At 46.5% G+C, this 27,996-nt stretch overlaps 2 protein-coding genes across 4 annotated transcripts in view; both read right to left on the reverse strand.

The window, feature by feature from the left end:
- Nucleotides 1–410, reverse strand: part of GTF2E2 (general transcription factor IIE subunit 2) — a 51,651-nt gene extending 51,241 nt beyond the window's left edge. Inside the window, exon 1 of the mRNA XM_032769469.2 lies at nt 295–410. The gene's annotated coding sequence lies outside the window, so the exon portion shown is untranslated. The remainder of the gene's footprint in view (nt 1–294) is intronic.
- Nucleotides 411–2,323: 1,913 nt separating this feature from the next.
- Nucleotides 2,324–27,996, reverse strand: part of WRN (WRN RecQ like helicase) — a 102,578-nt gene continuing 76,905 nt past the window's right edge. For all 3 annotated transcript variants that reach the window (XM_075066040.1, XM_032769480.2, XM_075066041.1), the window contains 7 exons: nt 25,900–26,014; nt 22,155–22,286; nt 17,481–17,643; nt 13,866–14,089; nt 10,253–10,345; nt 9,438–9,587; nt 2,324–4,191 (listed from right to left, as the gene is read on the reverse strand). In XM_075066040.1, the coding sequence (XP_074922141.1) occupies nt 4,075–4,191; nt 9,438–9,587; nt 10,253–10,345; nt 13,866–14,089; nt 17,481–17,643; nt 22,155–22,286; nt 25,900–26,014 (994 nt within the window). In that variant the 3' untranslated portion in view covers nt 2,324–4,074. The remainder of the gene's footprint in view (nt 4,192–9,437; nt 9,588–10,252; nt 10,346–13,865; nt 14,090–17,480; nt 17,644–22,154; nt 22,287–25,899; nt 26,015–27,996) is intronic.

A 27,996-nucleotide genomic window follows, 5' to 3' on the forward strand; every position in this document is an offset into this window, starting at 1 on the left:
AGGACAGACAGGGCCCCCCCGGCCCGTGCAGCTCGGTGGGGGGAGGACAGACAGAGCCCCCCCGGCCCGTGCAGCTCGGTGGGGGGAGGGAGAAAGGACAGACAGGGCCCCCCCGGCCCGTGCAGCTCGGTGGGGGGAGGACAGACAGAGCCCCCCCGCGGCAGCTCAGTGGGGGGAGGGAGAAAGGACAGACAGGGCCCCCCCCGGCCCGTGGAGCTCGGTGGGGGAGGGGTGATGTCCTCGCGCTCCCTGGATGCCCTGCTCCAACCGCCCGGCTCGCGCACGAGAACTCACCCGCGAGCGAGGCCGCCCGACGCGCCGGGCGGGGGGGGCACCGGGGAGCAGGAAGGGACGCAGCAGGCGCCAGCCGCGACTGCCACTCTCCTATTGGCCCAGCGGCGCCCACCGCTTCTCCCGTCATGCCCCGCGCGGCCGTCGGCGAACCCGCGCCGCGCGCTGACGTACCGGCCCTTTGCCGCCGAAACTGCGGGACTCGGTTACCACAGCAACGCGGCGACTGCGCAGGGCGGGCCCCGCCGCCGGCTCCCTAGGCAGCTGAGGAGCGGTGGGTGGCAGTGGGCGCTGCCCGGGCTCTCTGCCCCCTCCCGCGCCGGTGCTTCATGAGGCGCCCCCCAAGTCAGTTGGTGCCCGGGCCCGGGCGCTGTGCCCGCCTGCCTGCCGGGGTTACAGAGCTGGTGTGAGGTCTACGCTTCGATTTCACCAGCCGCGTGTCAAGCGTAACTGCCCCGGGAACGGGAGCGGCCTTAATGTGACTGCGGGGGGGTCGGTCCCACGGGGCACGCGCAGAATTCCTGCCCCAGCAGCTTCCTTTGCGTCCCCACAGAAAATGGCCAGGCCCCCGGCCCCCGCAGTGCCGGTGCCAGAGCAGCCAGCGGAGCGGCAAAGCGCGGTGCGGAGGGGGCTGGGGAGGTTCAGGGGTACAGTGGGGAGAGCACATATGGAGGCACGTGCCACAGCCCCCCCCCCATTTCTGGGGCAGGGGTGGTGGAGAGCGGTGAGGGTGCCATTCTGGCTCCCTGACTGCAGCTGGATGCCAGCTCCTGGGTCCTCCTGCATGGAACCCATCCTGTTTTCTGTACAGTGGTGAATGGTGAATGCCTGCGGGGGAAAGGAGTGGGGTGGGGGAAGAGGCAGTGGGGAAGGAAGGCGGGAGGAGGAGTGAGTGGAAGGGGATAGGGGAGGTTGCAGTGGGGAAGGCAAAGAGGCAGTGGGGAGACAGGAAGCAGGAGCTTGGCATGTGGCATCCCCTCAGCAGCAGCTGGGACTCAACCATTAAGCAGGCCCATCGCATCCCCATCCCACTGAGCCTTAGCTAACTGTATCTGGACCCCCTCCCCCACAGCAGCTTTACCCCTCTGCTGAGCTCCTTCCCCCCACACCCAGACCCCCCTCTGCTGAGCCCCAACCACCTTCACCTGGGCCCTCCTACAGAGGCCCCTCTAAATCTGGACCTCCCAATGAACCCCTGTGCATCCAGATTGCCCCCCACAGAACTCTCTAACCCCACACCTGGATCCCCCCAAACTAAGCTCTTCCACACGTGGATGCTGCTGGGCTAAGCCTGCCTGCCCACACCTGATGCAGTTGGTGAGGAGGGGCAGGGACCAGGGGTGTTTCTGGAGCAAGCCTGACTCTTGCACTGTGTTAAGGTTGGGTGCAATGTCACCACCAAGTCCCTGTCCTGGGGGCAGGGGAGCTGTGGTGTCATCTGCCACCTCCGTGCAGCCAGTAGCCTGTGATCCCTCACTGCCATGCTGGAGCCTCTGCATTTAATTATTAACAAATAAAACTTTCAGAATTTAAAAATGTGCAGAATTTTTAATTTTTTGGTGCAGAATGCCCTCAGGAGTAACTATGGGAGACATTAGCTGTGGAAGTTCCTTGAGTCACACGCAATATTAAACTAGAGCACGCAGACAAAGGAGGACGAAGGTTGACCTTGTGGGAGTGGCTCATACTTTCTCTTTTAACTATTGTAATTAGAATTAGTTATCACAATTTTTTCACACTTGTCTGCTGGAGTGAAGAGGAACTGGTGTGCCAGGAAGCACAGATGCACGAAAGGATGCTGCTCTTTGTTTATTTTACAATGAGAGGCCTTTACCAGATAACATGATTTTGGTTTATTAGGTTGACACGCTCCTTCCCCAGAACAGCATGGTACTGTATTGTTCCTTTGGGTGAGGTTTTGCTTTGCCCAATGCTATGAAACATTTTCCTGTATCTTATATTGTCTCTGGTGGGTAACTAACTTACAGCTGCAGGTGTATGCTGGCTGATTTTGACATTACATTTCAAATCAGAATTTTTAACTTTTATTGATCCCTAATTCAAAAAAATCCAACCCACGCTATCCATACATTTTAAAAATTGAAATTTCATCTCATATAACTGATGCTTGGAATTACAAACCAGTGTGATTTCTCAAAAAAGGTAAATGAACAGGATTACAGAAATAAATCAACAATAAACTATATGTATTGTAAGTACCATTATGCAGCATTTTGTTATAAAAAAACACACCACAGTGCAAGTACAAAGTACATAAGGGCAATTTAAAAAGTATTATATCACATTTTTCCATATATATAATTTTTTCAAAATTCAACAGTAATATAGTGAATTCCATACAGTATATCTCACATCAGATATACCGCACAGTATTATCAGATCAAACCAGATCTAACATTAGTAGATGCAGAATGCTGAGCTGACATAATATGTATTAGCAGCAAGATAACACTTATTAATATGGTGGCACTGAACCATATGCAAGATCCCCCATATTCCACATTCTTCCAGGCCTACCACCATCCTTAAAAAAAAAAAAAAGAAGGCACTGTAAAAACTTAGCACCTGCATAATCAACTCAATGCCAACTGATGAGAATAAGGTTATGAAGGTCTTCATGGAGAAAGTAAATGCACAACAATAAGCAGCTGAGATGGTCTGGAAAGAACTTCACAGAAGTTGCCCAAATTTTCCATTTAGATGGCAATAAATGGAATCTACTAATAAAGCATTTCTCAAACGGGGGTCCACGAACCACTGGGGATCCCTGAGGGAACTGCAGGGAGTCTGCAGGCCCCACTGATCAACTCCTCCCCCTCCAGAGGTACAGCGGGGCTAAAGCAGGCTCCCTGGCTCCATGCTGGTCCCAGATGTGGCTGGCATATCCGGCAGCCCCGGGAGGGGGGGAAGGGGAATGCCAACTCTGCAGCTCCCATTGGTCAAGAACTGCAGCCAATGGGAGCTACAGGGTGGCACCTGGGGCACAGGCAGCATGCAGAGACCCCTGCCCACCCCCACGCCTAGGTGACACTGCCAGAGAAATGGGCTGGTCACTTCGGAGCCACCCAAGGTAAGCACCACAGGCCAGAGCCTGCACCCTCATCCCCTCCTTGACCCCTGCCCCAGCCCAGACCCCACATCCAACTTCCTGACAAAGCCTGCACCCCCCGCCCAGCCTGGAGAAAGTGAGTGAGGGCGGGGGAGAGAAAGACAGAGGGAGGGGGGATGGAGTGAGTGGGAGGCAGGAAGGAGTGGGGCAAGGGTGAGGCCTTGGGGGAAGGAGTGGAGGCAGGGCAGGGCCTAGGGCTGAGTGGAGAGGCTTGAGAGCTCCCCAAAATTTTAAATGAAAATGGGGGTCCTCAGATTGCTGAAGTTTGAGAACCGCTGTACTAATATATAATAAACTGACAGTAAAAATCTTGGGAAGTTTGATCCTAATAGTGAAAGTAGCAAACAGCCTCTATAAACAATATGACCTAATTTAACCCTTGGGTTCTTTATGTACATGAATTCAAGATCTTGCTGCTTTATGTGGCTGCTCCCCACACACTGACAAGTTGTTCCAGCCCAAGCTCCCTAACAGTTTCAACTGTGAACAAATGAACACGTCCTTCAGAATGCTAGTTGTCCTGGAAACTAAAAATAAACCATCTGTAATGCAGTGCTTGCAACTCCATTCTGAATGCCAGTAGAGCCAGAATGCTTATATTATATGCTTTCTCTGAACTTCTTTAAAAGAAAAAGTTGTTGATATTTCCAAGTTCAACCAAAAAGACCTTTTTTTGCTCCCACTTTGGATTTCTTCCCAGTAGTAATGGAAGAATCTGTTCCCTTTGAAGTTCCAAACCATTCTGGTAACTTCCTTTTTGCAGGCTGAGTCTGGAAGGAGATAAGTATAACATAATTAAGGCTGTGAGTCTGCCACGGAAATCACGGATTCCATGACTTTTCGTGACTTCTGCAGCGGCTGGTGCTGGCTCAGGGGCTGCCCGAGCCAGGCAGTCCCTGGGCCAGCAGCAGCAGTTTGGGTGTCAGGAGGGGGCTCAGGGGTTGGGGAGTCCAGGGGGCGCTTACCTAAGGGTGGGGGGCTCCCCAGCTCCCACTGGCATGGCCACCCTGCAGTTCCTAGGTGGTGGAGGGGTCTCCACGCCACCCCCTTAGGGCCCACCCTCACAGCTCCCATTGGCTGCGGTTCCTGGCCAACGGGAGCTGTGGCAGCTGGCACTTGTGGCAGGAGCAGCAGAGCCCTCCCTGCCCTGACCCCTGCCACCTAGGAGCTGCAGGGACATGGAGCCAGGTAGGAAGCTCCTGCTAGCCCTGCCAATCCTCCCCACTGCCCAGCAGGGGTCCCGGGCTGCAGCTGCAGCCACCCCGCAGCACTAGCGGGGGTTCTGGGCCACACCCCCTGCCCCAGAGCACCCGCGGCCCCTCTCCCAAGTTTTAGTCACAGCAAGTACTTTTAGTGAAAGTCATGGACAGGTCACGGGCCCGTGAATTTTTGTTTATGGTCTGTGACCTGTCCATGACTGTTACTAAAAATACCCGTGACTAAAACATAGCCTTACATATCATACACAATGTTACAGTAATCATATGGACTATTCCGCTCCTCAACTGAACAATAAAATTCATCTATCTGAGGGGTAGCCATGTTAGTCTGGATCTGTAAGGCAGCAAAGAGTCCTGTGGCACCTTATAGACTAACAGACGTTTTGGAGCATGAGCTTTTGTGGGTGAATACCCACTTCGTGCATCCGATGAAGTGGGTATTCACCCACGAAAGCTTATGCTCCAAAACGTCTGTTAGTCTGTAAGGTGCCACAGGATTCTCTGCTGCTAATAAAAATCATGCTCATCTGGAGAAATGCAAATATATGTTACCTTACTGTAAGATTCAAAACACTCTTTATGAGGAAAAGGTGCACGTTTTTAAAACGACTCCAGTGAACATGAAGTACAGTCCACCACCAGAGCAACAACGGGAGCCAGGGCTCGGAATGGGCTGGCACATCCAGTATCACATACCAGCACCTCACTGCAGCTGTTAGGCTGTTCTTCAGAATCTCAGCTTTTGTTAAAAAAACAGGGGAGGGGCAGAGGGGCAGTCTCTAGCTGTTATGATTGCAAAGAAAACTCAAAAATATGAATCAGTGTAACCGAGGCAGCACCATCTATAAGAGTCATCAGAGAGCTTGGAACAATCCTCCTGCCCGACTCAGCTCAGTGAGGGGATAAGGCAGAGGGCCGAGGATGATGATTTAAATGCTGACATTCAGTATTTCTCTTTTGTCATGACATGTGGAGGGGAGGGAGGGTTACAGATCTGTGCCATTTCCTGTGAGTGACAGCTCCTTTTGGTGTCACGGGAGACCACCATGTACATTCCCCCCCTCAAACCCATGGAGGCCGGCAGAGCCATAAGCATGTATACGCCCCACCAAAGAGTAGCCAAGCCCAAGAGAGGGGTCAAAAGCTGCACAAAAGACAGTGAGCACATCTTATTTTGGTGATTCACGGGCAGGCCTTATTTTGTGTGCTGCCGCCCCATCCCCCGCTCCCACTCCCCACCAGTTTGACCCTGTCCAATAAGAACAAGAAGAAGCTGGGTAAGTTTTGGTTGTTGAGGTGTATAAGCTTGAGAAGGAAACAATGGTTTCTGCAGGTTAGGAATGACCAAAGTAAATCAGAATGTGAGGTAAACCAGGCTTGGTGCCTGGATGCAGCATGCAGGGGCCTGGCTCTTGACTGCTCCTCGCCATGCACTGGCTGCTAATAAAATTCTGGGTACATTTCAGGCTCTCTCTCTTCTTCAAAGCCCTGAAATAGCTACAGCGCAATTATTACAGGGACCACCTCTCTCCATTCCCCATCTACCCTGCTATGGCGAAGTGGGAGAGCCCAGGTTTCATCATGTGAAAGTTGGACATTTAAGCAAACATTCCACCATTATGGCATAAAATTTCCACAAGTCAGGCAGGGTCACCTTCAAATTGTAAGGGGGAGGCTCTCCCTCACCCCACATGGGATGGGCAGAGCCCTCTTCCCAAATTCCCCTGCCCTCAAACGGCCTGGGCAAGGACTTCCTTTCCTTCCAACCCTCCCTCCCCCAAGCAAGTTAGGCAGGGATTCCCCTATCGCATCCAGAGTGCCCGGACAGGGAATCCTCTCCCCAAGACATCAAGTAGCTCACCCAGAGACCCTCTCCCTCCACAACCTCCTCAGCACCCCACAGGAAGCTGGACAAGAACCCAACACCCAACTTCCCACAGGCCCAAGGAAGGATGCATCCTCTCAGCCCCATACTAGTCAGGACAGGGGCCCACTACTCAATTCTACCCCAGTGCCCCACAGAGACCTAGGCAGTGACCATCTCCACAAACCATCCTCACCCACACACCTGGTTCTCAGCTTCCTGAATGCCAACGCCAGTGACTCCCCAGGGGGAGCGAGCTGGGACTCTAGCCAACCTCTGTGGGATTTTGAAGCCTTCTCCCAAACATGTGGGATAGGAATAGAAAAGATGGGCCCTTCTCCACCCACTGACTACATCGGCTCTAAAGCTGCCAAACCCCCTGCCATGCACAGTGCTTCAACACCTAAATTACTCTGTATGTCCAAAGCACTGCACAACCTCGCTGACCATCAGCTAGTCAGGCTATATCCCCATTTACCGATGGAGAAACAGAATTAATGCCATGTACCCTAGGCTGCCCCACCACTGTCCAGGTGTTAAACTGTGTCTACAGCAGGTGGCACATAGTATTTTCAGGCACATAAACGAACGTGAGTTACCCGATTTTAAAAAGTACCTTTTTCCTAGTGGGAACAGACTCGCTGGAGGAATATGGATAAGAAGAGAGGAGCTCTTCACTCTTAACCCAGTGTTCATTCCTCTAGACCAGTGTTTCTCAACCTTTTTGGCACCAAGGACCAGCTTGCTGGCTTACTAAACAGCGTCAGGGAGCTCTCAGGGACCAGCACCCGTCTACCGAACAGTTGTTGAGAAATACTGCTCCAGATCACACTCCCTCTCAAGGTGCTGACGCTGTACCATGAAGATGGGCACAGTATAAGAACAAGAGAGAGAGATTAGGCAAGATGGAGTGAGACACTGCAAACTCTAAGTGTGGCTTGGTTAAGGACAGAAAGTCTCCAGTGTGAGTGGGACTCGATAAAACCAAGAAAATACATTCACTGTAGTTAACTCTGGATTCTAAAGAACCTCATCCAAACCCTTATTTTGGGCAGGGAGTAGGAACTGTGATCCAAACTCCAGGCTGCTAAGTGATTCAGTGTTGGATCCAGATTGGGTTGGGCTGTCTTCCTGCTTGCAAATGATTTAAATGATTTCTGATTGGCAAGACTAACAGCTATTCCTTTGCTAATGAGAACAGGCTGGATCTGAAATAGCCATACCCAAAGCAGCATTACTAGCATGTTATTAGAGGTACCACAGTGCCTCTTTTAGGCGAGGACAAAAAGAAAAGGATGATGCACATGAAGAAAAGCAAAAAGGCATTAGGTGGATTGGGATCTGCATGCTTCCTATCAAACTACGAGCCAAGACTGGAAACCCAGTATGCTCCCTGCTTTATAAGATCAGGGTCTTATAAGATCTTTTATGAGATGCTAGATTGTGGCAGAGTATTACTGTATATAAACTGATAGAGTCTGGCATCTTTAGGGCAGAGAGGGAGACTCCTGATGGTTAAAAATAAAGCAGGACTAAGACGTTCTGCTAACCAAAGATGTCACAATGCACCAACACTTCCCTATTTACATTTCTGTGGAGGTTAACACCAAGTATTGTAAGAAGTTCTATACAAACAAGACATTAGCAAGGCTAGTGAAGGGGGGATGGGCGGGTAAGCTTCCTACTCAGTGAAATCGGTACCACTGAAGTGACTGGACTTTCACTAAATTCTGCTTTCACAATAATTGTAAATAATCAGTGCTGGTAATACTTGGTGCACTGTTTTTAGACTGTAAACTCTTTGGGGCAGGAACTATTATATATTTGTACAGCACCTAGCACAATTGGACTCAACCTGGCTAAAGCCTTTAGGTCCTATCACAGTATAAAAGAAACAACATTAATTACTATAGATCTGAGTTTAAACAGCATATTCTTACAAAAAGGATCGAGTATTTTAATGTATATAGAAACTGAATTAAGTATGCAACCAATATTCCTAAATGGTGAGACAGTACTAAAGATAGTAAGTGATAGCTTACAAGTTTGTTTGGTTTGTTAGCCTCACAGTAGATTTTTTTCTAACATGTAAGACCTTATATACGGAACTTGCCTTATCTTCTGAATAGGCGCTCCCAGGGCAACATTACAGCAAAAGAGCTAATGCAATCCTTGGATGCATTAACAAGGGGAGCAGTGAGGAGGAGTAGGGAGGGGATTTTGACCTCTGTAAATGGTATTAGTGAGACTGATACTGGATACTTTGTACAATCTTGGTGTTCATATTTTTAAAAGGATGTTGAAAAATTGGAGAAAGTGCAGAAAGGAACCACAAAAATGATTTGGAGTAAATCGCTTACAGTGAGAGACTTGAAGAGCTTAATCTGTCTAGTTTGAGAGAGACAAGCTTGATTACGAAGCATAATTACCTCACAGGGGAAAAAAATAGTAAGTTGTATGGGTATGTCTACACAGCACAGAAAAACCCACAGCTGGCCCATGCCAGTCGACTCAGCTCACGGGGCTCAGGCTGCAGCGCTGTTTCATTGCTGTATAGACTTCTGGGCTTGGGCCAGAGCTCTAGGACCCTGCAAGGCATAACTAAGGGTATGTCTACACTACAGGCCGGATTGGCGGGCAGCGAATGATCCAGCGGGGGTCGATTTATCGCATCTAGTCTAGACGCGATAAATCGACCCCCGAGCACTCTCCCATGGACTGCTGTACTACACCTCGGCGAGAGGTGCAGGCAGAATCGACGGGGGAGCGGCAGCAGTCGACTCACCGCGGTGGAGACACCACGGTAAGTTGATCAAAGTACATCAACTTCAGCTACGTTATTCATGCAGCTGAAGTTGCGTAACTTAGATCAATAGCCACCCCCTCGCCCCCCAGTGTAGACCAGGCCTAAAATTATGGATCAGAGCGCTACCTTTGATTGAGAGTCGCTGAACAGTTCTTCTTCAACAGGATCCAAAGGAGGCTGATTCCAGGAGGCTAAACAAAGGGAGGTTTGATGGCTTGGTAGATCCCGTTCTGCATTTGAGGGTTGTTTGTCGTCCATCCTGCTGCTCTTTACAAGCTTCCCATTTTAGAAGAATAAAACATGGCTGGTTAAAAAAAACTTTCCACTTACAACATTAAGATTCACAATCCAAACAATTAATATTGCAGACATGGAAAGTTCTTTATTTTGAAAACACGCTTACATTATAGTAAGGGAGGATATATAGTGCCTTCTACTTAATTAGACCACTCGGAATGTCAGGAAATGGAGCACTGTTATTTCAAACACAAGGTGCTGAAGCGTGTATTTCAACAGCCTTGTTGGCAGACCTGAGAAGCATTAGGCACTGTATCCCACAGCAGTTTTGGAGCCTTTAAATATTTGGTGGTGACTCAAAACTGCTTATTGCTCAGAGGTGTTCTTTCCAGCAAAGGGGTTAGTTAATATATAGAGCTGGACTGAGATGTTTCTATCCACTAAAGTTTTTGTACAGCACCTATCATCCTATTATTTAAGTGATGGGAAATTTCAGCCCAAAATAAAGTTGTTCAGAAAGGTATGAACATCAAAAATAGGGTGTTGGAATAGATAGGGTGTTGGGAATTGGTCCTGCTTTCAGCAGGGGGTTGGACTAGATGACCTCCTGAGGTCCCTTCCAACCCTGATATTCTATGATTACCCATCTCACTCACTACCAGCAAAACTATCATGTATGATAATATATAAAGACACAGATTTACCCAAGGTAAAGAATCCATATGTGGATGATCTTGTTTCGCTCCTTCCCTGGACACAAACTTGTATGTGTGTGTGGTTGGCTTCACTGAATCCCTCTTTAAAAGCAATAACACATGTGAGATTGGTACTAGCGGGACATTGGGTTACTAGAACTAGCATCTCTTCCAAAGGCACTGAACTCGGCCCTAGGTCATAAATGAACAGGAGCTCAGTTCTCTCATCTTGTTAAAATACTACAGTAAATTTATTGTGACCGTTAAAATGCACCATGCCCATAATTTCCCATCACCGGATCTGTTTATCAGCTACAACCAGAAGTACATTTCTGCATAAATGAAGTCTAGAGATCTGGCATGGAAGCAACTTCAGAAAACAAGGGCAGCCTCAGAAGGGACGCAGGAAGAAAAGCAGAAAACCAGCACAGCTAAGTGGCAAGACTCCAGAGGGTATCAGAGACAAAAGGATACACTTCTGGAAACAGACAGAACCCTGGCAAAGCCAGTAAAATGGATTGAGAGCTTAGGGGTGTTAAGATGAAATCCCCAGCAAAAGGCAATTAAAGAAACTCTGCACTAGTTATGGGGTGACAGGCAAAGTATTGTCATGGATCAAAAACTGGCTAAGAGACAAGAAATGAAAAGTAGGAATAAATGGTAAAGGTTCATCAGCAAAAGATTAAGAGTGGGAACCTGAAGGTTCCATACTGGATCCTATGTTCTTTAATATATTTATTATTTAGAAAAGGTGTGAGCAGGATGGTGGCAAAGTTAGCAGATGATACAAAATTACTTAAGTTAATGATGGCTGGAGCAAAACTCACCTTTTTTTAGCACAACCTGGAACACGTTTGTGCTTATTTTATCTCTGGCGAAAGCCTTCACTTTTACTAGCATAGTTATTCTGTTTTCAGAGCAATGCAACTCCCCTGCTCATGTAATTCTAATGCCACGGTGACAGCATGGACATTCGTACCCATATAGGTATAAACAGCCCTTCAGCTGCAATCTCACAATGCTACATTCCCTTCAGGAGCTGGAATGTTGGGGATCATTAGGAAAGGGATAGATGATAAGACATAAAATATGTTGCCTCCATATAAATTCATGGTACACTCACATCTTGAATACTGCGTGCAGATCTGGTCTTCCCATCTCAAAAAGAGATATATTGGAAAAGGTTCAGAAAAGGGCAACAAAAATGATTAGGGGTATGGAACAGCTTCCATATGAGGAGAGATTAATAAGAGTGGGACTTTTCAACTTGGAAGAGAGATGACTAAGGGGGGATATGATAGAGGTCTATAAAATCATGATTGGTGTGGAGAAAGTAAATTAGGAAGTGTTATTTACTCCTTCTCATAGCACAAGAACTAGGGATCACCAAATAAAATTAATAAGCATCAGGTTTAAAACAAACAAAAGGAAGTATTTCTTCACACAACACACAGTCAACCTGTGGAACTCTTTTCCAGAGGATGTTGTGAAGGCCAAGACTGTAACAGAGTTCAAAAAAATAATTAGATAAGTTCAAGGAGGATCAGTCCATCAATGGCTATTAGCCAGGATGGGCAGGGATGATGTCCCTAACCTCTGTTTGCCAGAAGTTGGGAATGGGCGACAGGAGATGGATCACTTGATGATTCCCTTTTCTGTTCATTCCCTCTGAAGCACCTGGCATTGGCCACTGTCAGAGGATTGGATACTGAGCTAGATGGATCCTTGGTCTGACCCAGTATGGCCGTTCTTATGAGTGACCTGTCAGGTAGCGCTTTTGAAATCTGCTGCCCAGGGGGCACAGTGTCCAGAAGTCCACCTTGCTCCTAAATGCCTGGCACAGTCTTCAATCTATCTATCTTAGGCATTCATAAGGCTCCATCTCCGAGCACTTCACAATCTTTAATGTGTTTACCCTTACAATCCCCCTGTGAGGCAGGGCATTATCCCTACTGTACGATGGGGAACTGAGGCATAGAGAGCCTGAGTGACTTGGCCGAGGTGCCATAGGAAGTCTGAAAAAGGTTTTCGTAATTCCACAGAGGAGTAGGTAGTGTCTGAACAGTGCAGGAAGAGACACTTCTGAGCATTCACATCATTTACCCACAGGACAGGAAAGTACATGGGATTGCAAAAGCTTCCCCCTCTCCACCTGAAGCTCAGAACAGTCCTTCTCATGGAAAACACAGGAAAAGTTCCAGGATATTCCTCTTGCACAACTCCCACATACCTTTCCAGAGGAGATAGGGAATGGGGGAGGGAGAACAGGCTTACCCCTGCTGTAGAACAAGCAGGGAGTTCTCCTCCCCAGGCCTGTGGACACCAGGGGATCTGCACCACGCACAGACCAGATGCATGGGATCCCTGACCTCTGAGAATCATCTGTGTAACCCCAGCTCCTCTGTACCACCACTTGAATGGAGCCGTGTGCCAAGGAGCTCCCCCATGCAGCTTTCCATGGAACGCATGCTGCAGAGAATGGAGGGGCTGCAGGGCAAAGTTAGCGCAGGCTTAGGCCGAGTCCACACCACAAAAAGTTTTTTTCTCTCTCCTGCTGATGATAGCTCATCTCCATTGATTGGCCCCTTACAGTTGGTATGGCTACTCCCACCCTTTCATGTTCTCTATATGTCTAAATATCTCCTGTCTGTGTGTTCCATTCTATGCATCTGATGAAGTGGGTTTTAGCCCATGAAAGCTTATGCTCAAATAAATTTGTTAGTCTCTAAGGTGCCACAAGTACTCCTGTTCTTTTTATCAGCAATTCTGTTACCTGCCCCTATGCTGAGCACCACAAACCACTCAGTGTAGACCAGAACTCACAGTGGGAGAGTCTGCAGTACAAGCCTTAAGCTACCTTCTTTTTTGCCAGTTCCCTTGCAGGGCTTGCATAGAAAGAAGAGGATGATGGACAACTCTAAACCCAGTCCAACCCCTCCCCACCCACATGTCCTTAGCCCCACCGACAGCTCTGCACAATATCTGAAGGAGGGAGGGACTGTGCTGCAGAGATGTGCAATTCTCCCCTTTCCACTGAGTAAAAAGGTGTCAGCCAAGAAGGGTCCCCTCCCCCTCCACCTGTGAGTCTTGGGGACATCATCTGGCCCAAGGTGCCTTGAAATTAAAACATGAGGGATCACCCCCAGAGATGACGGGGGAGACCAGGCTCCATTTGCCACTCAGAAACTGCCAATTTGGTTGCCATCCAATGTCAGTTAAGATCTATATACCTTAGACACCCATACTTTCAAGACCAGACCAAATCACAGAGCAAATAAACAGCTATCAGGTGGCACAAACTTACAGACACTTCCAATGTTGCCCAGAGCTGTATGTGTTTTTCAGGAATACACTTACATTCTGTGGTGTGTCTGGAATCTTAAACACGCTATTTTTAGAGGTTTCTCCTATGCAAAGCTGATTTCAGTGATTAACAACAGGTTGAAAACTTGAATTGTGATAAAAATGTAGCTACTTCCATTGGTACATGATGTATAAGAAGTTAATCAGAACACCATTTAAAGGCATTATAAAAAGCACCTGAAATCAAACATTACGATGTCTCTATGAAATAAATGTTCTTTTTGCAGAAGCAGACTGGTTTACAACTTGGTTTACTAACCTCTGTTTCCATCCACGACGTTCCTTCCTTGCTCTTCTGGGCTGGCCCCATGCTGGCCGGCAGCCCTTCACACACAGCTGAGAGGCTTTTCTTGTCCGAGTCACACGCTTGGCCCAGCTGCCCATTTCCACATCCTTTCTCCAGCAGTGCAATTGCCATTCGGATCAGGTACAGCTCGATATTCACAGGGACCAGTGCTCTAATCGCTGTCATTCTGGTTACATCTTGGAAGGAAAAAATTATATATATTTTAATAAATTCCCCAAGTTCCTGAAGTGCTTCTCCAAATTAGAGCTCCAAGAGCACTCCGTTGAGCTTTGGGGAAGGAAAGTTCAACATCAACAGCCAGTGAATTTTCCCTTCATTAAAGCGCAGCATATTTTACAGCATGGAATGGGTTAAACAATACAATAAAATACAGTTCACAGTGTGAACTTCATCAGAAAGGAAAACATTAGCCCAATCAGCAAATCTTGACCTCACTTACAGCCGCGCAGTCCCACTGCAGTCAAATCTGGTCCAACAAGCCATTAGCACTCTTCTCCCCAACTTTCCTTCCTCTACTCCAGCCAGTTGCTGTACTTTAAAGGCAGCTAGGCTCTTCTACAGCTTTCCTCTTATTTTAAGACACTGCTTTAAGACAATTCACTTTCTTAGCGAAGAGGAGTACTGTAGGAGTCTGTCCACCTATGACTGATAGTAGATGGAGCCAGGGGCTCATGGTAGACAAGTCAATTCAAACTCCTCTCTCCCGCTGATCCAGCTGTTTTTCCGCAGCACTGGCCAGTGCAACCCTGGCTTTCTGTCCAACTGAAACTGGAGTTCTCCGAGCACCCAGTTGAGTTTATGCCATTGAAAGTGAGTTGAAGGTGTCTGGATAGCCCTCTAACTGCTCCTCAAAGGGTTTCTGGACTCATTGAAAAGCAGGAGCGTAAAGGGGTCTGGACATTTCAGAGAAACTAAAACTGACCAAAAGCTAAAAGGACACTTTCATAAAAAAATAAAGAAAAAATATGTCTCCAGTATCTCCTCCTCACAGCGTAAGAATGTGTACCTGTAAGTTGGTGCTTAAAAAGGTGGTGTGGCATTTTCATTGTTTTATTTAAACAAAACATATTCAAAAAGGACCCTGTCCAATCACAGTATCAACTTTAACAATAAATGCTAGCCGGAAATGTCTATTATTTCTTCATTTTTATCCAGAACAGTGGTCATTGATGTCACTGTCGATCACATACCCTAATGTCATGGCCACCTCCCCATCTCAATCTCCTCCCCCAACTCTCCCTTGCCCCTCTAATCATTACACACCATAAGGTGGCGCTAGTACCTTTCATGAACAATTTCATAGATTCACAGAGTTTAAGGTCAGAAGGGACCATTGTGATCATCTAGTCTGGCCCCCTGTAGAGCAGATCTTTTATTAAAAATATGCAATCCTAATTTAAAGACTCCAAGCGATGGAGTATCCACTACATCCCTTGGCACATTGCTCCATCCACTGATTGCCCTCACTGTTAAAAGTCTGCATCTTCTTTCTAGTCTGAAATGTGTTTATCATTTAACAACTGCTCACACTCTGCTATCTAGAAATAAAGTGATGCACAGAACACAAATGAATCATCCCTGGGAAATACTGACAATATTCTTCATTTTACTTAAAAGGGACAAAAGTAGTTTACATCCAAAACCTTACAGAAAAGCTTAACAAGTGTTCTCCTGATTTTTGTCGTTAAGTGGAAGTAGATTTCTTGCAGAACTTGTTGAACAGAATGCAGCAGCCCAAACACCACACATTGTGTTAGCACATGGAAACAAAGGAGTAACTGACTATAAACATAGCAGCCAGGTGTCACTGTCCCAGCTGAATTAAATGCACAGAGTTAAACACTCCACCCCTGTGGAAGTCATTCAGATTTGATGGGGCTATCTGTTGCACAGATAAGAAACTTATCTTGACAGTGCTGGTTAATAGGTACAAATCTGAATTGCTTCTGGGCCCACAAGCCCTAGAAAGTGGCATATGATCACTGACCTACCTATAGGTCAGCTTAGTGTAAAAAGTCCAAAAATAACGGAGCCCAGCTCTATAGCAGGGAATTGCTGAGCTAGTGAGAATGAGCGTTCGGACTCCCAGAAACTCCTCTGCTCATTCTAAGCACCTCCTAAGCGTTCCTCCTGCGAATGTCAGTGACTCATTAATGGCCTGGGTAGAGTTGTGGGTGTGGAAAGGAGAGAAGACCCACAGCATTCTTTCTTAATTTTACTGTGTAACGCCGACAAACCCCGGTCATTGGCAGGTGGGACTGAACCAGGGACCTCTGGAGCTTAGTGCATGAGCCTTCACAGCATGAGTTAAAAGCCAACTGGCTCTTAGCTAAGGCTGTAGAGCAGACTCATTTTTATCTCTCTCTCTCTCTCTCTAAGTGGTCTCGGTGGCACTAGATGGGACAGAACTCCACACCCAGGAGGTATGGGGGTTACATATTTCACCTAGCTGAGGAAAAACGTCCCGAGCTTCAGGGACTTCCCCACTGAAATCCCAGATGAGCCCCCACTTATAACACCAACAGACCCTGGTCGTCGTCAAGTAGGATCGAACCTCTGGAGCTTAGTGCATGAGCCTCTACCACATGAGCAAAAAGCCAACTGGCTGGTAGCTAAGGCTGTAGGGCAGACTCATTTCTCTCTCTCTCTCTCTCTAAGTCATCTCGGTGCCACTAGATGGGACAGAACCCCACACCCAGGAGGTGTGGGGGTTACAACTGTAATTGGTGTCCTTTTAAACAGAATGAAGATCATCATCAATATTTGCCATATTAGAGATCTGAGTTCTGTCTCTAGCTCTGCTAGAAGTGACAAATGTAACATCTCCATTACCTAACCTGCAATATGGAGGGATGAAAGCTGCTTCCTTCTGATGTGAAAACAATCTCAGAGATGACATGACTCACCCAAGGCCAAGCAGTAGATCAGTGGAAAAGCTGGAAATCGAAACCCTGCTTTGGGGCTACCAATTGTGAGCTTAAATCACTAAATCAGGTGCCCATCTAACATTTATCAGAATTCTGGTAAGTTTTAAAATGCAGGTAACAACCTATTTATTAGTTTACTTGTCTGGTTCTCTTCATCACCCAGTATCTTAAATGACCCAGGTTTGCAATCTGAGGAAATTCAAGATATTTTCAAGGATTCACTTGGCATGCTGCTGGTGCCTAAGTATAACTATCCACTGGGACCAACGTTTTCAAACTCAGAGGCTGAAGTTAAGTACCTAAATATGGACACAGTTAAAAAATTATGTCTGGATCTTTTTACATATTGTTGAGACACCAATCTTGTGTATGCACTCAACTCAGAAGTTCTTAAAAAAAACTCCCCTCCTCCTCTCTTTTATGGCTTGAGGCTGTAGCTTTCCATGCACCCTTATCTCCCATTGGTTTCACACCTGAGGGGGAATGCCCTTTGCCCTCCCATTCTCAGCTTGACTCAGGAATGGGTCCTCAGAGTGATGAATTCTCAAAGGAACAAACAGGATACACAGGTTTCTTGTTTGCTTTATCCATATCCCAATGACTGTCATTGAGACTTTCAGTCTAGAGCTGTGCTTCTCACCTGAGTTGATGGGAGGGTTTTGGATGATATCAATAACAACCTTCTGAACTTCAGGAGTCAGACCCGCTCGTTCTAAGTCGACTGGGTAGCCAGCTTTCATGGCTTGGGATAAATGAGAGCCGACCACAGAGAGAGGCAGAGACCTCCTTTCACTTATACTCTTCTGGGGGAACAATAAGAGAAGAAATCTGAAGTGGTAAAAGTATGAGATCTAACAACAAAAGAACCCAAGCACTCTTTGAATGCCAGCACTGACTCCTCACTTTCTCTATTATTTCAAACATAATCTTCTACTCTTCACTTTCAATGCCTTTCACAGCCTATTCTCACTTACCTTTCATCTTTCATTCAGTATCAAAAGGTTGGCTCCTACCTCCAATTGGCCCATGGCTCCATCCTTTATCACCCACTTGCTAAATTTTCAAACTAGCACCTTGGTGCTTGTCCCGCATGCCTGGGAGGAGCTCCCCATAAATATCTGCAAAACTAACTCCTTATCCTCCTTCAAAACCTTCCTTAGGCTTGGTACTTCACTATAACTACGTCGCTCAGGGATGTGAAAAATCCATACCGCTAAGCAACATAGTTATACCGACCTTAACCCCCCGGGTAGGCAGCGCTATATCATTGGGACAGCTTCTCCTGCTGACATAGCGCCCACCTCTCGCAGAGGTGGAGTTATGAAGCCGATGGGAAAGCTCTCTTCCATTAGCTTACAGCGTCTTCACCAGACATGCTACAGCAGCAAAGCTGCATCTGTACTGTTGCGCTGATGTACATTTGTAGTGTAGACCTGCCCTCAAAAGTCTCCTTCGCTGTGATGCCTACAAAAAACACGACAGTGGTTAGGCTGCTGGTGTGCTGCGACCACTGCCTGTCATGTCTTGATGTTTTCTTGTACTCTCCCTGCCTGTCTGTATTCATCTGTTTCTTCTTCTTTTATGCTTAGATTGCTCCAAGAGGCTCTTTAGGGCAGGGACTGTCTTTTTGTTCTGTTTGTACAGCCCCTAACACAGTGGAGTCCTGGTCTGTAACTGGGGCTCCGAGGCACCATGGTAACACAAATAATACGTAACAACGCATGGTGCTGGTGCTGCTTCACAAACCAACCGCAAGAACAGAGACCACACAACAAGAACTCCAAACCACATCACAAGGCACATTTTTCTGATCTTTTTCAGACACTGAATCCAATCTGTGAAGAGGTTTCATTTCGAAAGATTATTTCTGGCTTGGAGAGCAAGTTCTCAATGTGACCCTGAAATCCCATGCGTAGAAAGGGTTCTGCTCTGCATTCAAATGTCTAAGGAACAGAACCCAGAGCTCCATCCTTTAGCAGTGGCCACGGCGCTGCTACAGACTCACTACTACGCTGTCATGGGGCTGGAGCAAAAAGAGACAATGAGGTGCGGCCAGGACCTACATGCTGTGCTGGGCCACTGCATCTCCATGGTTTGTGCTCTACCTCTGGCCTGCTCACAATCGCCCCTACACTGCTACAGAGACAGCCACCACCAAGCTCTGCTCTGCTGCCTGGAAGAAACAGATCAATCCCTGAGCATAGCAGTCTGCACAATGCAAAGGGAATCATATTTTCACCGCATATGGGACCTTCCACAGCTACTTCCAGGGCTACAGGACTTCACTGGTGATGGAGAGACAGTTTAATGACAACCTAGTAGCTGTAACTGTATAATCAGCTCAGCTCACTTGTAACGTTCGGTTTGTTAAAGCCCAAAACGTCCCTCAATAAAGCAGCCAATTAGCTATATCTTAACTGCAAGAGATCTGTAAACGCAGCAACCCTCACTGAGTCCTAATGTCACTGTTGGCACCACCAGAATAGAAATGATAACAAACAAAAGCTGAGTGTTTCAAGTTCTTTCAGGTGGACTCCATTTACCAATATTAGGGCAACCTCTTTGATTTTGCTTAACTACAATTGGATTTTTTTACAGGATGGATTTAAAATTAATTATTTTCCCTGAAAGAATTAGGCTTTATGTTTCTTTTATTGACTTTCCACCAGACAATACACACAGGGGAAATGCAATAATGATGGTTATTTGATCCTGGGCATCAAATTACCTAACACTAATTGTTCTATTGCTTCTCGTTAATTAGTCCTTGGGCATTTTAATTTAGCGACTATCTGACAAGGTTCACTCACGCACTCTTGGGAGGGACAAGAGAAATTTGAAGCTATTTCAGCATCATACTAACCGATCAACGAGTGATAAAAAGTGAGAAGTTTAACAAAAAAAGATATAAAAACAATGGATTATGGAACACTCCTTCGACGGGCACAAAGCAACATGCCTATTTCTCCCTCTGTGTTATGGCTCTCTGCCTACAAACAAATTAATAAAGAGCTCAGTGCAAGCCCCATGTTAAGGTCACGTTATGATTAGGAAATAAAGGTTGGCTATTTGTAAGTGGAGTTCTTTGAGACAGACTCTTGCATGTTCACTCCTGCGATGCACTGACGGAGCAGCCAGGAAGATGCCACCTTCTACCAGCAGTGCACATCAGCGCACATCCCTCCCTCACACCCAGCATTGGGGCGCGTTCTGGGGATGCGGCTATAAAAGGGGGGCTTGGCGCTACTGCCCTCTCAGTTCCTTTCAACTACTGCAGTGGAATATACCAAGTAACAGTGACATTAGGACACCGCAGGAGCAAGGAACGCAGGTGGAGAGTGTGATTATGCAGAGTACACCTCAAAGAACTCCGATTACAAACACCCAACCTTCACTACTTCTTTGAGTGTCCTCTGCCATTCCCACTCTTGGGATAGTTAGCCAAGCAGTACTGTAAATAAGGAAGAAGGGAGTGGAGTTTTAATTAAATAATGACTGAAGCACCACTCTGCCAAATTGTGCTTCAGAGCTGGATGCCAGATCCAATGCATAACGTCTTGTAAAAGTGTGACTTGAACTGCATGGACCAGCCCTGCATATTTCAGTATGAGGAATATGTTTGGAGACTGCTACAGATGTACCTGTCCTTCTAGTAGAATGGGTTCTAAGAGGACCAGAAGGAGCAAGGGAAGCTTTTTTCATAACATTCCTCAATACGAAGGCTAACCCATCTGGATAGGGACTGTGCTGAAATGGCCTGACCCTTAGAAGTACCACGTAATATAAGCTAAAAGCGCTCTTGTAAGCAATGTAATCTAGACTCCCCTTTATGCCAATTAGGTTTAGGAAAAAAACGCAGGTAAAGTTCTCCTCTGATTGATACGGAACTCCGAGACTGCCTTTGGAAGGAATTTAGGATGTGGTCTAAGATCACTTTATCTTTATGAAAAGTACTCTGGGGAGGGTGGTCTGCCATGAATGCATACAACTCACTAATCCTTCTAGCCGAAGAAATTGCTATTATGAAAAGCTGTTTTTACAGAAAGATAAAACAGCAAACAATCCCGTAGAGCGGGGTAGGCAACCTGCGGCACGCGAGCTGATTTTCAGTGGCACTCACACTGCCTGGGTCTGGCTACCGGCCAGGGGGGCTCTGCATTTTAATTTAATTTTAAATGAAGTTTCTTAACATTTTAAAAGCCTTATTTACTTCACATACAACAATAGTTTAATTATATATTATAGACTTATAGAAAGAGACCTTCTAAAAATGTTAAAATGTATGACCGGCATGCAAAACCTTAAATTAGCATGAATAAATGAAGACTCGGCACACCACTGCTGAAAGGTTGTCGACCCCTGCCGTAGAGGTTCAAACGGGGAAGATATAGGTTATATTACCACTAACTTCAAATTCCATGGAGAGACTGGGTCATGAACTGGGGGATACAGATTCAATAAACTTTTTAAAAAGTTTTTTACTAGACTGTATGAGAAGGTGGCTTTAACCTTTACATGAGTATAGACTGCTGCTATTGCTGATAGGTGCATTTTAATCAAGAGAAACAAACCCATTGTTTTTAAGTGTACCAAGTGTTCCAAAACCAGTTGTGAAAGGGCTGAATCTGGGTCAACATTCCTATCCGCTGCCCAAATAATTAATCTTCTCCATTTAAACTCTTAAATTCTCTCTGTCTTTGCGCCATCTGCTCACCTCTTGTATGCACTACAGAGATGTGCCTACATGCTGAGCAGACCTCCAAATCTTCTCTCCTGGACAGAAGAACTACACTTGGGTTGATGCCTGGGGACCTTTCTCTGCTGCAAGGGCAGATTTGCCCTTCAATGCACAACAGGTCATTTCAAGTCACGGTTCCCAGAACTGTGCAAATGGAGTATTTTGTGCAATACCAACTCCCAAGTGTCTGTCTTAGCAGATGTGAGTAACACGGCTGAGATCCGGGTGCAGAAAGAGTCACAGCTTTGGAAGTCTCAATCAGAAAGTTGCACTGATATTTAGTCTTTCAATTTTGGACTGAATTTTCCTGTGGGGCTTTTTCCAGGCCGTTCGACTCTTATATGAGGTACAATGCAAAGGGTTTGATTTTTTATATCTAGAACAGGGACATGGTATTCGCCAGCCCGGGGCTCCATTGGCAGTGTAGGCAGAATTTAAGAGAACAGCAGCACTAACTCAGTCTGGCCCTCAAGCCTTATGTTTTAACAAATTTGCAATCTCCATACACACAATATTCCCACCACTTATTTTAGACAACCAGCATGGCCACATCCCCACCAATGGGAAATAACTTACCAAAGACTGGTTCTTCTCATGGAACAGCATGTATGTTATGAGCTGTGACTGCGGAAGTGGGCTGCACCCACCTCTCTTCTGGAGGGCTGCTGGCTGCTTTTCCCTAGATCCGCAAGTAGGGAACGTGTCTGTCTGTAAGGCGACAAACAAGAGTTGGCAGGAATAAAGCCCAAGAAATCATCCTGTCTGGTCATCTGCTCTGGAATTGGAAATGGAAGAGCTAGACTTTGAGCAAACTAAACTGTACAGTCAGATTGTGTTCCACACATAAACAGTAGAACAGTCCCAAGACGGGTGCTTATAATTCATATGCACACACACACACAGGTGTGCTGAAGCAAGCTATGGGATAGTCTGCGTAACATACCTGAGGGGGTCCCAAAATAACTGGTGTCTGGACTGACACACACCAGACTGGTTTGTCAGTTTCTGAATTATAATCATAGAATATCAGGGTTGGAAGGGACCTCAGGAGGTATCTAGTCCAATCCCCTGCTCAAAGCAGGACCAATCCCCAGACAGATTTTTGCTCCAGATCCCTAAATCGCCCCCTCAAGGATTGAACTCACAACCCTGCATTTAGCAGGCCAATGCTCAAACCACTGAGCTATCCCTCCCGCCACTGCACTGTTAAAAGAGTTTGATACTCATACGTACTGTAATACACTCTGCATTACAGTATAATCTTTTATTTTTAAATAAATACGTGTTTTTGTGTGTTCTAAGTTCAGACTTTTTTTAAAAACTTGACAAGACTCCTTCTCCCAACCTCATGCCACACACACACGGTTCTGCCTCACAGAAGGGGCCAACACAGCCTGCATTCCAGCAACCTGATCTGTGAAGTAGAGAGAAAACTCCTCACGACAGTGAGAAACACTCATCCCTACCCAACCACAGACAAGTCAGCAGGCACTCGTCCTGCCTGGACGTATCTTCTGGCTGGGACTCTGCAGACACTAGAGTGGAGAAGAAGAATCTTTTCACCTCTAGGGTAGCATAAGAGTGCAAAAACTCAGAATGTGATTTCTACCACTGGCAGCACAGAAGCTCCCTGTGCTTTGTCTGTGGCCACAATGACCAGTGAAGAAAGCACACTGGGACAAGGTGCCACCATATGGATAGTAATGGACAGAATATCATCTAGCACTTTTCACCATTAGATCCCCAAAGCACTTCACAAAGGACAACAGTATCATTATCCCCATTTTACAGTTCACAAAACTGAGGCATGGAGCAGTGAAATGACTTGTCCAAAGTCACAGCAGATCAGCAACAGAGCTGGGAACAGACCTCTGACATCCCAAATCTAAGTCCAGCACTCTGTCTACTAGGCCAGAAGAAGGGAATCATAAGGTTCACTGAGAGTATTGAAAGAGTGGGTCCACTGGCCAAAGTATCCTTCAGAACAGTCAGGTCCACCTGTCTCCCAGGATGGACCAATAAAATGGGAAGCAAAGGTGAGTCCTGCCCTCAAACCAGGCCAGGCAATAATCTGACCGTGACAAAGGCCAATTTCATATGTCTCAGTCTTCAACCCCAACCCAAATATCCAGTCTGGGATGTAACCAGCTTTGTGTGCTGAGCCAGAAACATCTGAAACAGTCTCCCGGTTGTCATGGCAGCAATGAGATAATGGACCCATCCAGACCAGTTATTTTTTGAAAGGACATTCAAGACACTGAGGACAATTGCCTCAGTGGCTGAAGCACCAAACCAGACAGGAATTAAATCAGCTCAGCAAGGAAACCTGAGTGAAGAAAGACACCATGTACACCAGCACAAGCTAGGACCAAGAGGGACACCGACAGGAGTTCAGTGATGGTGTTTGTGTGTGTGTCTGTGTGGAGGGGAACCACCTACATTTAAGATCAGATGCGAACAGCACAGCCCCAGGACTTCTGCAGTCCTCTCTATAATTAAAAATATCCATTTCTTTCCGCTACAGATTTGCCAGACATTATGTTCAGGACCACATCCTGCAGTCTGCCTTTACTGGAAGTTTTGCCTGAGTCAATAACTGCAGGCTTTGGTCCACATTTAGCACCACAAATCAATACCATTTAAAAAAAAACAAAAAAAACCAATGGCTAACAAAACCCATTTTCCTTGTTTTCAAATATGAATCATTGAAAGTTAAGAGCTGGAATGCTGATTTTATATAAAGCAAGCCACTTTGAAAAAGAGCACTGATGACAAAAGAGCACAGTCTGCAATTCACCATGAATCCTAAAAAAACAGGCTGCATAGTTACTAGCTATTTTAGGAAAAATTGGATGCTTGCCATACACTATTTCAGTGAGTTTATATATGATTTCTAAAAGAAAGGAAGGCAAGCTTGGGGAACTGGTGAATAATCAGGCCTCCTCTAGGTGTAACAAGATGTGTGCATTGATGCCATATTCTGAAGATTTCACTCCTAGAACTGGCTGGCTAGGAACAACAGCATTGGTGTACCCAAGCACAGACTAATTTCTAACCTCTCCACTGCTGCCGTCTGGCCTTCCTTCTTGGGGAAGTAACAGTGAGGTTCCTTTCTTTGCTACCAGCACCACACGGGCATGCCGACTGTGGCCATTAACAGGTTCCATTTTAAAGAAAGCTTGTTGTGGGGCTCATCTTACAGCAGGTATTATTGTTCCACAGCTGCCAGGACGAGGATGAGGATTAGGCCGAGTGTTTACTTTCTAGTCCCTTCACCAGATAGGGAGATCAAGCCAAGCCTTGAATTGCTGAGGCCTCCGTGGGATTTAGATGAGAGTCCCCCCATCTTAGGGATGAGGATCTCAACACCCCAGGGTTTTATTTGTTCTCCAGGCCAGTCACGGCCGTTAATCTGTTCCACAGGTATTTATATAGAACCTATCCAGTATCATTATGCACTGTGTAACCTGGAACTTCTGGATCAAAATGATTTCCATTGCATATGTGAAGAAATTGACAGCTACAGGCATAGGTGCTGGAACAAGGGGTGCTGTCACACCCCCTGGCTTGATATGGTTTCCCCCATACACAGGGTTTACAGTTTGGTTCAATGGCTCTCAGAACCCCCACTGTACACATTGTTCCAGCGCCCCGGCCACAGAGAAGCTTGTAGTCATGACATGCCAAGCCCAGGGTGTGGGAGATCAAGCTTACCCACCAATCCCAGTAGTTACTTGTCAGTTACTCAAGGAGTGATGAAGATAGCCCCTTGAGTAACCTACTGGATGCTTAGCTATGATCTACATGAGACGGTCGTATCTCAGGAGGGCACCTACTTCACCACAGACAGATTGGGTAAGAGAAAGGAAGAATCCTTAACAAGAGATGGGAGAAAGAACATGGTAAACAGGAGAACATGAAGGGAAAAACAAGGGCATGAAGAAATGAAAGGAGAGGAGTTGATATTGTATTTTGAAAACTTCTTAAGAAACCTGTTTAGAAGCACACTTTCTCTGGTCTACTTGTCATCCTCCACACTGCCAACCAGACAAGCTGGATGCCACTACCCAGGCCCACCAGTTTCTTGCTGCAGGGGAAGCACAATCAGCCCAGAGGAGGAGTGAGAGGAGAGCTTTGCTCAATGTCAGCAACTTGAGATGATCCAGGAGGACTGTTCACAGGCTACAAGAAGAGTTCTGTCCTATAACTGGAGGAAGGACCGGGACCATGCCAGAAAGCCTGAAAAATGGGACTTGTAAATCCCAAGGTGAGGTAGATCATAAGGAAGAAGCAGAAGAACTTGCTGAGGGAAAAATCTTACCTCCAGATTATTTGCATGGCAAAACTCCTTGATATCATCCAGGAGAGGAACCAACATGGCAGATTTTGCTTCAGATACACCATCAATTCTCTTCACATTTTCAACTGTCGTAGGCCTATTTCGCATAGAACAAGAACAGAATGGAGAGTTACCGGGTTTTGCTGGTTTATGTTTTGGAACATGGAGTGTAGGACAGAACAGGAATGACAATCCCCACTTTAACCACAGATTACACTGACAGGTGATTACTCTGCCATCACAGCACTGTCTGCATTTTAGTCACGTTATTTTTCAAAGTTCTTATAAAAAGGTCTGTGGAGGAAGTGTGTAGCTTTTTGCTAGCGCTTAATATTTTTTGGCACATACATTAGTTCTTAATTGCAAAATAATGTATTTTTTTTTATGTTCTATCATGGAAAACTGGCTATAAACTGGGCTTCGACCACTTGCAGGGGTCAAAAAGGGATTCCCTCCACAATGTATTCTGGGTTTTCTGTTCTTATCTTTTTCCTACGAAGCATCAGAGATGGCCACAGCTGGAGGCAGGACAGGGAAGACCAGGGCTCTGTGGTGGCACCAAGCATTCAGTCTCTCAGGGCTCGGCTGGCTGGTTCTTGCTCACATACTCAGCGTCCAACTGATCACCATGTGTGGGGTCAGGGAAGACTCTTCCCCAGGTCAGACTGGCAGGAACCTTGGAGAGTTTTCACCTTCCTCTGCTGCGTGTGGGTATGAGAGTCACTTGCCCAGGTTATCTGGGTAAATCTCATCTATCATTTCCCTGCCACTTGTGCACCTCGGTCCCTCCTGTTCTCTCCTGGTGACACATTACAGCCTTGTCTCCTATGGACTGTAAATCTTTAGTGTAATTTTGATTGTTGGGTTTGGTGAGAGGGTGCTAAGTGGAATTGGTGGCTTGTGATATACAGGAAATCTGACCAGATGATCTGGAAGTCCCTTCTGGCTTTAAACTCTATGTGTTTGTTTACACAGCATAATAAACCTGTCTGTGTGACCTGGATCTGCAGACTCCGTGTTTCCAAGCCTGTACTTGAGTGTCCATACTGCACAGGAAACCCAAGCCTCACACCTGTGCTGACACATCCGTACTACACTACGCAGACCCAATTACAACTTCAGCTTCTGTAGGTGAATACCATCATAATCTGGGTTCCTTGTGCCCTCACCAGCTATGGCCACTCTATGGCTTGGATCATAGTGCATTATGGCAGAACTTGTGTCTGTCTATCCCGCAGGAATTGAGCAGAAGTATTTTGATGGTTTTTGCCTACAAACATATTCAGCTGAGCCATTTTGTGTCTGCACGCTCCCAGCAGCTGGCGCCATCAACACGGATCTCGACCCCGTGAAAGAACTTCTCCATCTCATGCTGTCAGTCCTATTTAGGGACACAGGCGGGGCAACTATGACTTCGCGTTAGGCAACACACTGCAGACTTAGTTGCAGTTGTTATATGCTGGGTTGTCTTCCAGTACTTGCTTTTATAGTGGGGAATCATGTAAGGAAGTTCATTTCTTCTCTCTATCTTTCTGGGGACTTTTACTGTAACACCCTGATTATTCATTTGTAGTACAGAAGTGCACAGAGTCCCTGGTCAGGTGACGGGGTAAGAGAGAGTCCCTGTCCTGAAGATCATACAATCCAAATGAAGACAAATGCAACAAGCTAATAAAACGAACAAGCAGAGGGTGCAGGGAAGGAAGGGTAGAGCAGGGTACACTGCTGCTTGCCCTGCACCCCATCCCCTCTCCAGCCAGCCGGAAAGGCATGGTTACAAAGGCTGGATACATGCAAAATTTGCAGGTTTTAGTTTTTTTCCCAAAGCTACAAGCAAGGGGTATATCTGATGCCCAGGCCCCTCCTGGCCACCTGCCTAGTCTTTGCTACTTGGCAATTTACCATATGCAGCTTGGTAGAAGTGGGTTGTGAAGAAGGAAGTTACTCTACAGCTAAGTTCAGGGAGAGGCTTCATGCATAAGTAGTGACTTGGAAGAAAGCATGAATTTGCTCGTGGGAGAAGCTGATAAATGGACTACGAAGGCAGACATCACAACATCACTGGCGATGGTAAAAGTT

This window comes from Chelonoidis abingdonii, chromosome 5 (assembly GCF_003597395.2).
Source record: "Chelonoidis abingdonii isolate Lonesome George chromosome 5, CheloAbing_2.0, whole genome shotgun sequence".
In the NCBI taxonomy this organism is placed as follows: domain Eukaryota; kingdom Metazoa; phylum Chordata; order Testudines; family Testudinidae; genus Chelonoidis; species Chelonoidis abingdonii.